The sequence below is a fragment of the Eschrichtius robustus genome, chromosome 6 (genome assembly GCF_028021215.1).
Source record: "Eschrichtius robustus isolate mEscRob2 chromosome 6, mEscRob2.pri, whole genome shotgun sequence".
In the NCBI taxonomy this organism is placed as follows: domain Eukaryota; kingdom Metazoa; phylum Chordata; class Mammalia; order Artiodactyla; family Eschrichtiidae; genus Eschrichtius; species Eschrichtius robustus.
In genome coordinates this window covers 97,632,157-97,645,465 of record NC_090829.1, presented here as the reverse complement: position 1 = coordinate 97,645,465, position 13,309 = coordinate 97,632,157, and the positions used below count along the sequence as shown (strand labels likewise).

The following is a 13,309-nucleotide window of genomic DNA, read 5'->3' as shown; positions in this document are numbered from 1 at the left end:
ACTATTTTATCTTCCAGGTCACTTATCCGTTCTTCTGCCTCAGTTATTCTGCTATCGATTCCTTCTAGAGAATTTTTAATTTCATTTATTGTGGTGTTCATCATTGTTTGTTTGCTCTTTAGTTCTTCTAGGTCCTTGTTAAACGTTTCTCGTATTTCCTCCATTCTATTTCCAAGATTTTGAATCATCTTTTCTATCATTACTCTGAATTCTTTTTCAGGTAGACTGCCTATTTCCTCTTCATTGGTTTGGTCTGGTGGGTTTTTACCTTGCTCCTTCATCTGCTGTGTATTTCTCTGTCTTCTCATTTTGCTTAACTTACTGTGTTTGGGGTCTCCTTTTCACAGGCTGCAAGTTCATAGTTCCTGTTGTTTTTGGTGTCTGCCCCAGTAGGTTAAGGTTGGTTCAGTGGGTTGTGTAGGCTTCCTGGTGGAGGGGACTGCTGCCTGTGTTCTGGTGGATTAGGCTGCATCTCATCTTTCCGGTGGACAGGACCGCATCCAGTGGTGTGTTTTGGGGTGTCTGTGAACTTACTATGATTTTAGGCAGCCTCTCTGCTAATGGGTGGGGTTGTGTTCCTGTCTTGCTAGTTGTTTGGCACAGGGTGTCCAGCACTGTAGCTTGCTGGTCGTTGAGTGGAGCTGGCTCGTAGCATTGAGATGGAGATCTCTGGGAGAGCTTTCACCGTTTGATATTACGTGGGGCTGGGAGGCCTCTGGTGGGCCAATATCCTGAACTCAGCTCTCCCACCTCAGAGGCTCCGGCCTGACACCCGGCCGGAGCACCAAGACCCTGTCAGCCACGCGGCTCAGAAGAAAAAGGAGAGGAAGAAAGGGAGAGAGGGAGGGAGGGAGGGAGGAAGGGAAGGAGGGAGGGATGAAAGGAAGGAAGGGAGGAAGGAGGAAAAAAATAGAAAATAAAATAATTAAAATAAAAATTTAAAAAATATTAAAAAGAAAAAAAAAAGAAAAGAAAGAAGAGAGTAACCAAACCAAAAACAAATCCACCAATGATAACAAGCGCGAAAAACTACACCCAAAAAAAACCAAAAAACCGACAGAACCCTAGGACAAATTGTAAAAGCAAAGCTATACAGACAAAAATCACAGAAAGCATACGCATACACACTCACAAAAAGAGAAAAAGGAAAAAAAAAATATATATATATATATATATATAAAAAGGAAGAGAGCAACCAATCAATGAACAGATCTACCCATGATAATAAGCTCTAAATACTAAACTAAGATAAACATAAATCCAGAAACAAATTAGATGCAGAAAGCAAACCCCAAGTCTACAGTTGCTCCCAAAGTCCATCACCTCAGTTTTGGGATGATTCATTGTCTATTCAGGTATTCCAGAGATGCAGGGTACATCAAGTTGATTGTGGAGATTTAATCTGCTGCTCCTGCCCAGAGGTGCAAGTCCCATCCCTATCCTTTTGTCTCGATTTTTCCTTTTTTCTTTTGCCCTACCCAGGTACGTGGGGAGTTTCTTGACTTTTGGGAGGTCTGAAGTCTTCTGCCAGCGTTCAGTAGGTGTTCTGTAAGAGTTGTTCCACATGTAGATGTATTTTTGATGTATCTGTCGGGAGGAAGGTGATCTCCACGTCTTACTCCTCTGCCATCTTGAACGTTCCCCCAAAAATAACTTCTTAACTATTCTTACTTTCAGTTTCTTCCCCTTCTAATCTTTCAAACACTATCCCCAGAGGTCTCTAACACACAAATCTCATTATGGTTACAATCTTAAAATACAACAATAGGGCCCATTACTTATATATAAAACTCTTAACAATCTGGGCTCTTTGACATCATCCACATATCACAAACTCTACACCCCAACCCCATTGAGTTTGCTCAACCTTCTTCAAGCATACGTCTCTACACCTCTGTACGTACTGCTCCTTCAACCTAGAATGCTCTTCCCTCTATTTCTCCCCTGTTAAATACCTCAGATTCTGCACAAAATTATTCTCTTATCCACACAGTCAACACTCCCACACCAAGGCGTTCCTTTCTCTGGGTGTTAGTACTTGGTAATTTGTATTAACACATATCATACTATAATTATTTGTCTACATGTCTGTCTTCTTCTCCAGACTGTGGAGGTCCTTAAAGAGAGTACCCTTAGTCACCTTTACATCTCCAAAGTGTATGGCTCATGATACACTGAATAAACAAATGAATGGATGGATATAGTGTAGCCACAAGTTTGAAATCATTTGTTTAGAACTTAAAATAATTTAACTTGCACATTATAAATGATGGTTAAGCATCAAGTTCAGCTTATTACATAACATATAATAAGCACTGTATCAACTACAACCAGTGACAACGATAAAATGACTTCAATGACAGTAAAGCGTAAGTTAGGAGGATAAAATAAATGTGAAGAAAGGGTATCTGAACACTTTTATTTCATTAGTACCCTGGAGTTAATCCTCCTGGGCATCAGTAACACGTTAATTATTTATATTTAATTTATATAAAAAGTACCTCTTTATAATTCTTCATCTGCAAAAATAACATTATCTCTAAATCAATCATTTCCTTTATATTCTTAATTAGGGAACAACAGTTGTTTTTTCAGGGAGTAAGACAAGGGCTTCATGCTGTTCACACCCATGGATCCTTTGTGAGTAGGATATTTAGGCTACATTAGATACTGTGGCATACTGTATTTTCCAATGATGGCCATATCAATATTCTACAACCACATGCTCTTCTTACAATGTGATACTGACCAGTTCTCCAACATCAGGTGCAGTCTATGTTCCTTCCCCTTGAATCTGGGTAGGCCTATGACTTCCAAGCCTAGATCATAAAAAGCATTATGTATAGCTACACTGCTTCAGCCTAGCTTTCATGTATCAATATTTGTGTGTTTTCCCTTCCTTCCTCCTTCTTTTTTTCCGTCTCTCTCTGTCTCTCAGTATACATGCCTTGGGAGCCCTAAGCCATAGGTTAAAAAAATCTTGGATACCCTGAAGCTGCTGTGCTGCAAAGATCTCATGAGAAGGCTAAAAAGAACAGATATATACCAAGATACATGAGGCTTCCAAACACAGGTATCAAGATAAGTGAGTGAGTGATCCTTTAAGATGATTCCAGGCCTCAGCCCCCAAGCAAACCTAGCTAACTCCAAATGAAACCAAGAAAAGCTATCTCCAATTGAACCCTGCCCAGACAGCAGATTCATGAGCCAAATAAGTTTAAACCACTAAGTTTGGGGATAATCTGTTACACAGCCCTAGTAATAACCTAAAAAGATACCAAGTTCAAACTTGAAGGAGAGCAGCTGATATTTTTAAAAGAGTTGGGTATAGGTGTTGAGTATTTTGTAAAAATAAAAGACTGCTGATGTCTTCTGTGGAAGATTTTATATTCTTTTTTTTACAGTAATTAGTTTTTATTATTTTACCTGTGAGTGGATTAGACTCAATGTTAATAAATTATTTACCCTAATAAATATTCATGTATACTTCCATTAGGATGGACACAAAATATAATTTACCCTATCTTCAAAAAAAGGAGCTCTCTACTTCCCCTAAAAGTATAAACATATGAAATCTGGAAATTTATTAAAACTCTAAACAAGCATCAAAAGGTTTGAAAATCAAAGTACAGTAGACCCTTGAACAATTCAGGAGTTGGGGCACCGACCCCTGCACAATTGAAAATTTGAGTAACTTTATAATCAGCCTTATGTATCCATAGTTCCACATCCTCAGGTTCAACCAACCACAGATCGTGTAGTACTACAGGATTTATTTTCAAAACCTCTGTGTATAAGTGGACTGAAGCAGTTCAAATCCATTGTGTTCAAGGACCAACTGTATATACATACAAACATTTATGAACAGGAACATAGACTATATATTATTTATAGTATAGAAAAAATAGAAACAATGATAATAAAAGAACACAAATAAAATTACTGTAAAGACAAATAATGAGATACTATACAGTAGTTATTAAAATACATGTTCCAGGATAACAAATGATATAAGAAATTATTTCCAATATAAGTAATAAAGAAAATCGTATCTTCACAATGATCTCTCTTTTATCAGGCAAAAAAAAAAAAAAATCCATGTATGGAAAACAAATGTGAAAGGATACACACAAAAATGTTTACCAGTGACTAGCTCTGAATGCTAATATAAGGAGTGATTTTTATTTTCATTTTTGTGTTTTCCTACAGTTTCCAAATGTTTTATTTTTTAATAGGAATACCATGCAACCATTAAAAGCAAGAAAAAATAAACATCTAAAGCTCCAGAAAAACCTCTGCTGCAGCTTCCTGGTCAATAAATTACAGATCTAAATCTCTCGGTCTAATATTGTATATGCGTGGCAAGCAGATTTTAGGTACAACTAACTACTCTGTCAAATTTTTCTACACTCACTTTTTTCTTAATGATTAAATCATAAAAATGTCTGTCTCTTTACAACAATCTGATCTATTCTTTGACAAATTTTAATCATGATCTCAATTGTGTACAATCAACAGAGCTTCTAAGCCACTAATGATTCTGCAAAGCCTATATTATAATTCCATTACAAGAATCAGAACGGACTCCTGATACTTTCAAATATTTTCAATACTCTCCTAATACTTTAAAGATCGAAATTTAATCCTTTAAGGCAAAATAGGGTTCTAAACCCCCTTCCCTTCAAGTTATACTTAAATACATTGATAGAACTCTAACAACTTCCCAAAAACAAAGCTCAAGAACATTCATTTTATTTTACTTACTAATGTTTAAATGTAACACTAAACAAGCCTTTCAGCAAATCAATTCACACAGTCACTCTGAGGTTCATTTTATACCTAATTCATTACAGTATGCCCTCAAAAAGAGAATGCTATCAAAAGAAGATAATGGGGGGGGTGAATACGCTAGATTCTATCGACAAGTTATGCGTTGCTAACATATGCTTCTTACAAGATGAAATGATCTCTGCCATATTCTTAATACAGAACTTCAGAACCTTAATCACTTATCTCTTCAGATACTACATAGATGTAGAACTATTATTTAGGGAAAATTTGGGGTCTGCTCAAAGATATGCCTATGACTTACCAAAGAAGAATGAAAGTCTTGGTTTTTAGTTTTCAGTATCAACCTCCTCATTTAAAAAGCCAAAGACTATGGATCTCCCCATTAGCAGAATTCAAAGTGTTCACACTCTTACTCTACATCTATCCAGAGATATAAGCCTTGAGTTAATCTAGTTCCAGCACCTATCAAAAGGCCAGGAATAATTAGTAGATAATGATGTTCCAAAGATTTAGCTACAAGGATAATAACTGCAGTACAATTTATAATTTTTTAATTGAAAACAATTCAAAAATATAATGACAGGATAGTGGTTAAATTAAATGTGATACATCCCTACAGTGGAATATAATGCAGTCATTGAAAATGTTTACCACTGCTTCCCTGGTACTTATGCCTAGTATAGTGTCCAGTACATGTTAAGCACCCAATAAGTATCTACTGAGCAATGCTTTAAACTTGATTTCAGAAAATGTTTATAATACATAGTTAAGTAGAAAAAATAAATTATAAAATAGTATTTTGTGGTTTTCAACCATTAATATTTAAATATTTGTTTAGTTTACTATAGATAGATATACAGCTATGCAGACAAATTAGTAGGATATACACTTAAGTGTTAATTTTAACCGTGTCCAGGTGGTATTCTTTTTGTTCAACTGAATTTTCTAATTTCTTCACAACAATCTAGTATTGATTTAGAAATATTTTTTTAAAACACTTAAACTCAAACTATATCAGAGTCTTGTCCCTATAACAATCAAAACTTTAATCCTTTCAGTGATTTATTTCCCTAGCTGCCTTGAGAGAAAAAGCAATAATATTTACTGCTAACAAGAATTTAATATGCCAATATTCTAAAAAATTCTACATTTTTAAAGAGCAGTACCACAACTTTATGTGCATATTATGGTTGAACAAATAAGAAAATATACTGTAGATACTGAGAGATAGAAAAGTTAAAAATAAGCAAAGAAGGGGACTTCCCTGGTGGTCCAGTGGCTAAGACTCCACAGGGGGCCGGAGGTTTGATCCCTGGTCAGAGAACTGGATCCCACGTGCCGCAACTAAGAGTTCACAGGCTGCAACTAAAGATCCCACGTGCCGCAACAAATATCTCGCATGCCACAACTAAGACCCGGCACGGCCAAATAAATAAATATTAAAAAATAAATAAATAAGGAAAGAGGGCAGGCTAAAATAAGCCCTGTGGTATTGGATTGGAATCAGAAGTAACAGTACTGAACTCATGGGGGTTTCTTTAGATGTATAGATAAGCAGATAGAGAAATAAATACAGATATGTATATATATGTATGAGTTAGTATACATATATTCTTCTAGTCCTGTCTATTGAGAGAGCCTAGAAATGATGACACCCCAGCAGCAATGAGCACATCTAGCACCCTGACCTGGGTTTCTGAATACTATTCTTGAATTTAAAAAACCAGAGCTCCTTGGAAAGTATCTTATAGTACCAGAAAGTAAGGAAGAGCTCAAAAAAAAAAAAAAACAAACATAGGAGCATGTCAAAAGGGCACAAGAGCCATCCTGAAAGAACTTCCAATGCCAAAGCTGGAATACTTTGATCAACAAAACCAGTAATGACAGTAGTAGATTATAATACACACAATAAAATAAATACCTATAAGTCCATGTTGATATATGTAAATAATTGAATAAATAAGTGAGACAAGAGGGACAGCTGTCCCTTCCAGAAGAATTTTAATAAATATAGAGAGAATGAAGAAAATAGAAAATCACCAATAGAATATCGTATTTTAACTGTTGCAAGCAAGATCCACTGCTAAACGCTAAAACGGTGGGTGGATGTTTAAGAAGAAACAGTATATTTGCATAGATTCAAAATATCTCTCCCAATACAAACTTCCAATTGTAAGATAAATAAGTACTAGGGATGTAACATACAACATGATAAAGATAATGAACACTGATGTACGTTATAAATAGAAGTTGTTAAAAGAATAAATCCAAAGAGTTCTCATCACAAGGGAAAAAATTTCTATTTCTTTAATGTTGTATCTATATGAGATGATGGATGTTCACTAAACCTACTGTGGTAATCATTTCATGATGTATGTAAGAAAAATCATTATACTGTACACCTTATAGAGTGCTATATGTCAATTATACCTCAATAAAACTGGGGGAAAAAACACAAGACAGCTCTCCCAAGATATCTATTTATTAAAGATAAAGAATAACTTTACAATGGAGTAACCATGCAGACACCATCTTAACCAGGTGATCAAGATTGACATCACCAGTAATAAGACATATCATCTTATGTACCCCTGATAGGACACACTGAGAAGGGCACACCACTTCTGTGGTATTCTTCTCAAAAAGCCACAACCTTAATCTAATCACACATGATTAGAAACATAAGACAAACCCAAACTGAGGGATTCAACAAAATATTGCCTAGTATTCTTTAAAAGTGTCATGGTCATGAAAGAAAAAAGACAAGAACTGTCATAGACTTAAGGAAATCAATGCAATGTGAGATCCTGAATTGGATCCTAAAACAGAAAAATGACATTAGTGAAAAATTGAAGAAATCCAAATAATGTCTATAGCTTAAAATATACCCATGTTAATTTCTTTATATTGATAACTGTACTATGGTTATGTAAGACATTAACACTGGGGGAAGCTGAGTGAAGGGTAGATGGAAACTGTACTATTTCTGTAAATTTAAAGTTACTTGAAAATTAAGTTTTAAAAAACATTGCTGTACAACTAAAAATAAGAGAAATGTATTTAATCAGTACATTCATAATACAAATTCATAATACAAATTATGAATTTCTAATGGTGGAGTTTCAGAGCAAGATGCATAAAGCAATGTCCTAAAGCAAAGCATTTCACTTCACTGAAGGTATTAAGCGGCAAAGAAGTAGCAGTCAATACAGAGGTATTTAAAACCAGGTATACATACACACAAGTAAACTCAAATTGGATTAAAGACCTAAATGGGGACTTCCCTGGTGGCGCAGTGGTTGAGAATCCGCCTGCCAATGCAGGGGACACGGGTTCAAGTCCTGGTCTGGGAGGCTCCCACATGCCGCAGAGCAACTAAGCCCATGTGCCACAGCTCCTGAGCCTGTGCTCTAGAGCCCGTGAGCCACAACTACTGAGCCCGCATGCCACAACTACTGAAGCCCATGTGCCTAGAGCCTGTGCTCTGCAACAAGACAGGCCACTGCAGTGAGAAGCCCACGCACTGCAATGGAGAGTGGCCCCCGCTTGCCACAACTAGGGAAAGCCTGCGCACAGCAATGAAGACCAACCCAATGCAGCCAAAAATAAATAAATAAATAAATTTTTTTGAAAAAAGACCTAAATGTAAGGTCAGGTACTATAAAACTCTTAGAGGAAAACATAGGCAGAACACTCTTGACATAAATAGCAGCGATATCTTTTTGGATCCACCTCTTAGAGTAATGAAAATAAAAACAAAAACAAACAAATGGGACCTAATTAAACTTAAAACCTTTTGCACAGCAAAGGAAATCATAAACAAAACAAAAAGACAACCCTCAAAATGGGAGAAAATATTTGCAAATGAAGTGACCAACAAGGGATTAATCTCCAAAATATACAAACAGCTAATGCAGCTCAATATAAAAAAACAAACAACCCAATCAAAAACACAAACAGGGACTTCCCTGGCGGTCCAGTGGTTAAGACACCACGCTTCCAATGTAGGGGGTGGGGGTTCAATCCCTGGACAGGGAACTAAGATCCCACATGCCATGCGGTGTGGCCAAAATAATAAAAATAATAATAATAATAATATTTTTTAAATGGGAGGAAGATCTAAATGTACATTTTTCCCATTTTTCCAAAGAAGACATACAGATGGCCAAAAAGCACATGAAAAGATGCTCAACATCACTAATTATTAGAGAAATGAAAATCAAAACTACAATGAGGTATCACCTCACACCAGTCAGAATGGCCATCATCAAAAAATCTACAAACAATAAATGCTGGAGAGGGTGTGGAGAAAAGGGAACCCTCTTGCACTGTTGGTGGGAATGTAAACTGATACAGCCACTAAGGAGAACAGTATGCAGGTTTCTTAAAAAACTAAAAATAGAACTACCATACGACCCAGCAATCCCGCTACTGGGCATATACCCTGAGCAAACCATAATTCAAAAAGAGTCATATACCACAATGTTCATTGCAGCTCTATTTACAATAGCCAGGACATGGAAGCAAACTAAGTGTCCATCCACGGATGAATGGATAAAGAAGATGTGGCACTATATACAATGGAATATTACTCAGCCATAAAAAAGAACAAAATAATGCCATTTGCAGCAACACAGATGGACCTAGAGATTGTCACACTAAGTAAAGTAAGTCAGACAGAGAAAGACAAATATCATATGATATTGCTTATATGTGGCACCTAAAAACTGGTATAGGGCTTCCCTGGTGGCACAGTGGTTGAGAGTCTGCCTGCTAATGCAGGGGACACGGGTTCGAGCCCTGGTCTGGGAGGATCCCACATGCCGCGGAGCAACTAGGCCCGTGAGCCACAACTACTGAGCCTGCGCGTCTGGAGCCTGTGCTCCGCAACAAGAGAGGCCGCGATAGTGAGAGGCCCGTGCACCGCGATGAAGAGTGGGCCCCGCTTGCCACACAGACGTAGAAAACAAACTTATGGTTACTAGAAGAGAAAGGGGTGGGGGGAGGGATAAACTGGGAGACTGGGATTGTCATATACACACTACTACACATAAAATAGATAACTAATAAGTTCCCTGTGTAGCACAGGGAACTCTACTCCATACTCTATAATGACCTATATGGGAAAAGAATCTAAAAAAGAGTGGATATATATATAACTGATTCATTTGCTGTACACCTAAAACTAACACAACCTTGTAAATCAACTATACTCCAATAAAAATTCTTAAAAATCAAATACATAAATAAATAATAAAACTGGGTATAATAGCAATGTAAAATTTCTTTTTTAACTCCCTCATCTACCTCACTTAAGCTAAATCCAGAATTTTTTTGGCCGCATGGCACAGCTTGTGGGATCTTAGTTCCCCGACAAGGGATCGAACCCAGGCCCATAGCAGTGAAAGCATGGAGTCCTAACCACTGAACCGCCTGGGAATTCCCTAAATCCAGAATTTTTTCTTTTTTTTCTTTATTTATTTATTTTTGGCGGGGGGCTGTGTTGGGTCTTCATTGCTGCGCGTGGGCTTTCTCTAGTTGCGGCAAGTGGGGGCTATTCTTTACTGTGGTGTGTGGGCTTCTCATGGCGGTGGCTCCTCTTGCTGCGGAACACGGGCTCTAGGAGCGCGGGCTTCAGTAGTTGTGGCGCACAGGCTCTAGAGTGCAGGCTCAGTAGCTGTGGCGCACGGGCTTAGTTGCTCTGCGGCATGTGGGATCTTCCCGGACCAGGGATAGAACCCGTGTCCCCCGCATTGGCAGGTGGATTCTTAACCACTGCGCCACCAGGGAATTCCCAGAATTTTAAATGAAGAAACCACACCCCACAAGTCTGAAGTAAGCCAAGGTAGAAAAAGAGTATCCAAAGCCATGCTCTCTGTGTGGTCTTGTAAGGTACTCTTGATTCCTCTCAGAGCCCTCCTTTATAATTTCTTCTTCTCCTTCTTTGTTCCAAAAAATACACCAAATTAAAGTCCTCCGTGTATAATTAGAATGTTTCAGAGAAAAGTCTCTAATAAATTATTATAATGCAAATCAAGGTACTATGGCATTTAAATCACAAAATTCTATAGGAAAAAAAGATTATCTTTCTAAAAACACAGATTAAATTTTTTTAAACACCTCCTATGTAGATAGAAACTTCATTTTACTTGTTTTGCTACTCTTGGCTTATATAAAAGAAATAAATAAATGAAGAAAAAAGTATGTTTAAAAGGACATACATATTCCAAACAGTAAATTTCAGCACATGACTTGAATACAGCTCTTCAACAGCTACAGTATCATAAATGAATGAACCTCAGGTGCTCCAATATATTCAGTCATCAAAGAAATGAGTTCTGTTCTATATAAATCTAAAATAAGACTTGGAAAGTATACTGGAAAATTTTACAATGATTTAAACAAGGCTGGTCCCAGAAAGGGTTTCCTAGCCAACCCTTGGTTAATTAGGATATACCATTCCCCCAAAAACACTGATTAATTATGGATTTACAGTATTTTCTTTAAAATTTTATTAAAAAGACAAATACCAAAATACTTTCAATATTATTAACTCTAAAGATAATGCAAAGGTTAAGAGCAAAACTAATACATACCTTATGTAACTCCAAAGATGAAGGCTTTTTCCTTTTCCCTTCTGTGACAATTTCTACAAAGACATGGTAAAAATTATCATTTAACATTAAATGAGATAACATAACAGAATAAATCTTTTCAGTTATCTTTTGTTTCAAATTAACTTCTTGTTACATTTACAATTTACATTGATACATTTTACAGAACCTGAAGGACTAAAGGTCAAAAATAATCAAAGAGTAGCAGATTCTCACAAAATTTCTCAATTAAACAATATAAATATGATGACAATTGAAAAAAGAAAGAAAGTTGGTTCTAAGAACTCAACAAAAAATTCCTTGGCAAAAATCCTAGTATCCAGTAGGTCTTCGATCTATGTTGGTTGAACTATAAGACCAGATAAATTCTTATAATGGTGGGTGGGGGGCCACAGGGGAGGAGAACAGAAGGTGAGGGCTACATATCTAAGCATTTATGCAACAGAGAACAGCTTAAGTCTTTCCTCACCAACATTTTTCAGACTTCTATGGGATTTTCTTTTATGATTCTTTCATTCAGTCAGCAAATAATTACTGAATGTCTATCATGTGTCTGGCACTGTGCTAGCCAGTGGGTATAGTGTAGTTAGCAAATTAAACACAGCCTAAGTCTTCCTGGAACTTACAATTCACTGAAATTTCTCACAAATTTCATAATAAAAATGAATGGTAGAGGCCCACACAAATGTGATCACCTATTTATGACAAACACACCACTGCAATTCAGTGGAAAAGGGATGATCTTTTCCATGAGTAATGCTGACACAATTTGATAACCAAACAAGGTAAACAAATAAGTAATAAACATCACGCTATATCAAAAATTATTTTTAAATTGATCATAGATTTAAATGTCAAAGACAAATAAAGCTTCTAGAATAAAAATGAGGGGAATATCTTCATGACCTTGGGGTTGGCAAGGATCTCTCAAACAAGACTCAAGTAGTACTAATCCATAAAGGAAAGAATTAATAAACTCAACTTCATTAAAATTAAAAATTTCTGTTCACCAAACCTCATCGAGTGAGAAGGCAAACCACAGACTGGAAGATTATTTATAATTCATGTGTCTATGTACAGCATGGTGACTATAGTTAATAATACTGTATAATACATATATCTGTCAAAGGACTCATAACCAGAACACATAAAGAACTCCTATAAAGCAAAGGCAAGACAACCCAATCTTCAAAATGGGAAAAAGCCTTGAATAGGTACTCCATAAAAAAGAATGTCCAAATGGCCAATAAACATATGAAAATATGCTCAATTTCATTATTACTAGGGAAGTGCAAACTAAAATGGCAAGAGAATACCATTATACAGCCCTTGGAAAGGGTAAAATTAAAAAGAATGACAATACCAAGTACTGGTAAGAGACTAGAAGTCTCTTCCACTGCTGGTGGAAGTGTAAATGAATACATCTACTTTGCCAGTCAGTATCTACTAAAGTTAGACACCTGCCTACTCAATGTCCAACAATTACATTTCTAGATATTTAATCAAGAGAAATGAGTGCCTGTGTCCACCAAAAGGCATGTATAAGAATGTTAAGTTATCTTTGTTCTTAATAGCCAAAAACTAAAAACAATCCAAATGTCCATCACAGGAGCATGGATAAACCTTTTCATACAATAGAAAACTACAAGCTTTACACAGTGGCAGTATTGTAGCCAATGAGGTTTATCCGAGGTGCAATTATTGCTAATTGAAAACTACATAGTAATAAAAAAGAATGAATTACTACTGTGCACAACATGGATACATCTCACAGACATTACATTCAGAGCAAAACAGATGCAGAAGAATGTATGATTCTATTTATGTGGAATTTAGGAACAGGTAAAACAAATCTATGTTGATACTAGTTAGGATAGTGCAAATACCCGAGCAGGGAAAAACTA

At 36.4% G+C, this 13,309-nt stretch overlaps 1 protein-coding gene and 1 pseudogene across 6 annotated transcripts in view; one reads left to right on the top strand and one right to left on the bottom strand.

Annotated features, from left to right (window-relative positions):
* SENP7 (SUMO specific peptidase 7) overlaps positions 1–13,309 on the bottom strand; it is a 147,704-nt gene that overhangs the window by 124,602 nt on the left and 9,793 nt on the right. For all 6 annotated transcript variants that reach the window (XM_068546836.1, XM_068546837.1, XM_068546839.1 and 3 more), the window contains exon 2: positions 11,388–11,440. In XM_068546836.1, the coding sequence (XP_068402937.1) occupies positions 11,388–11,440 (53 nt within the window). The remainder of the gene's footprint in view (positions 1–11,387; positions 11,441–13,309) is intronic.
* Positions 13,053–13,135, top strand: LOC137766888 (U4 spliceosomal RNA; annotated as a pseudogene).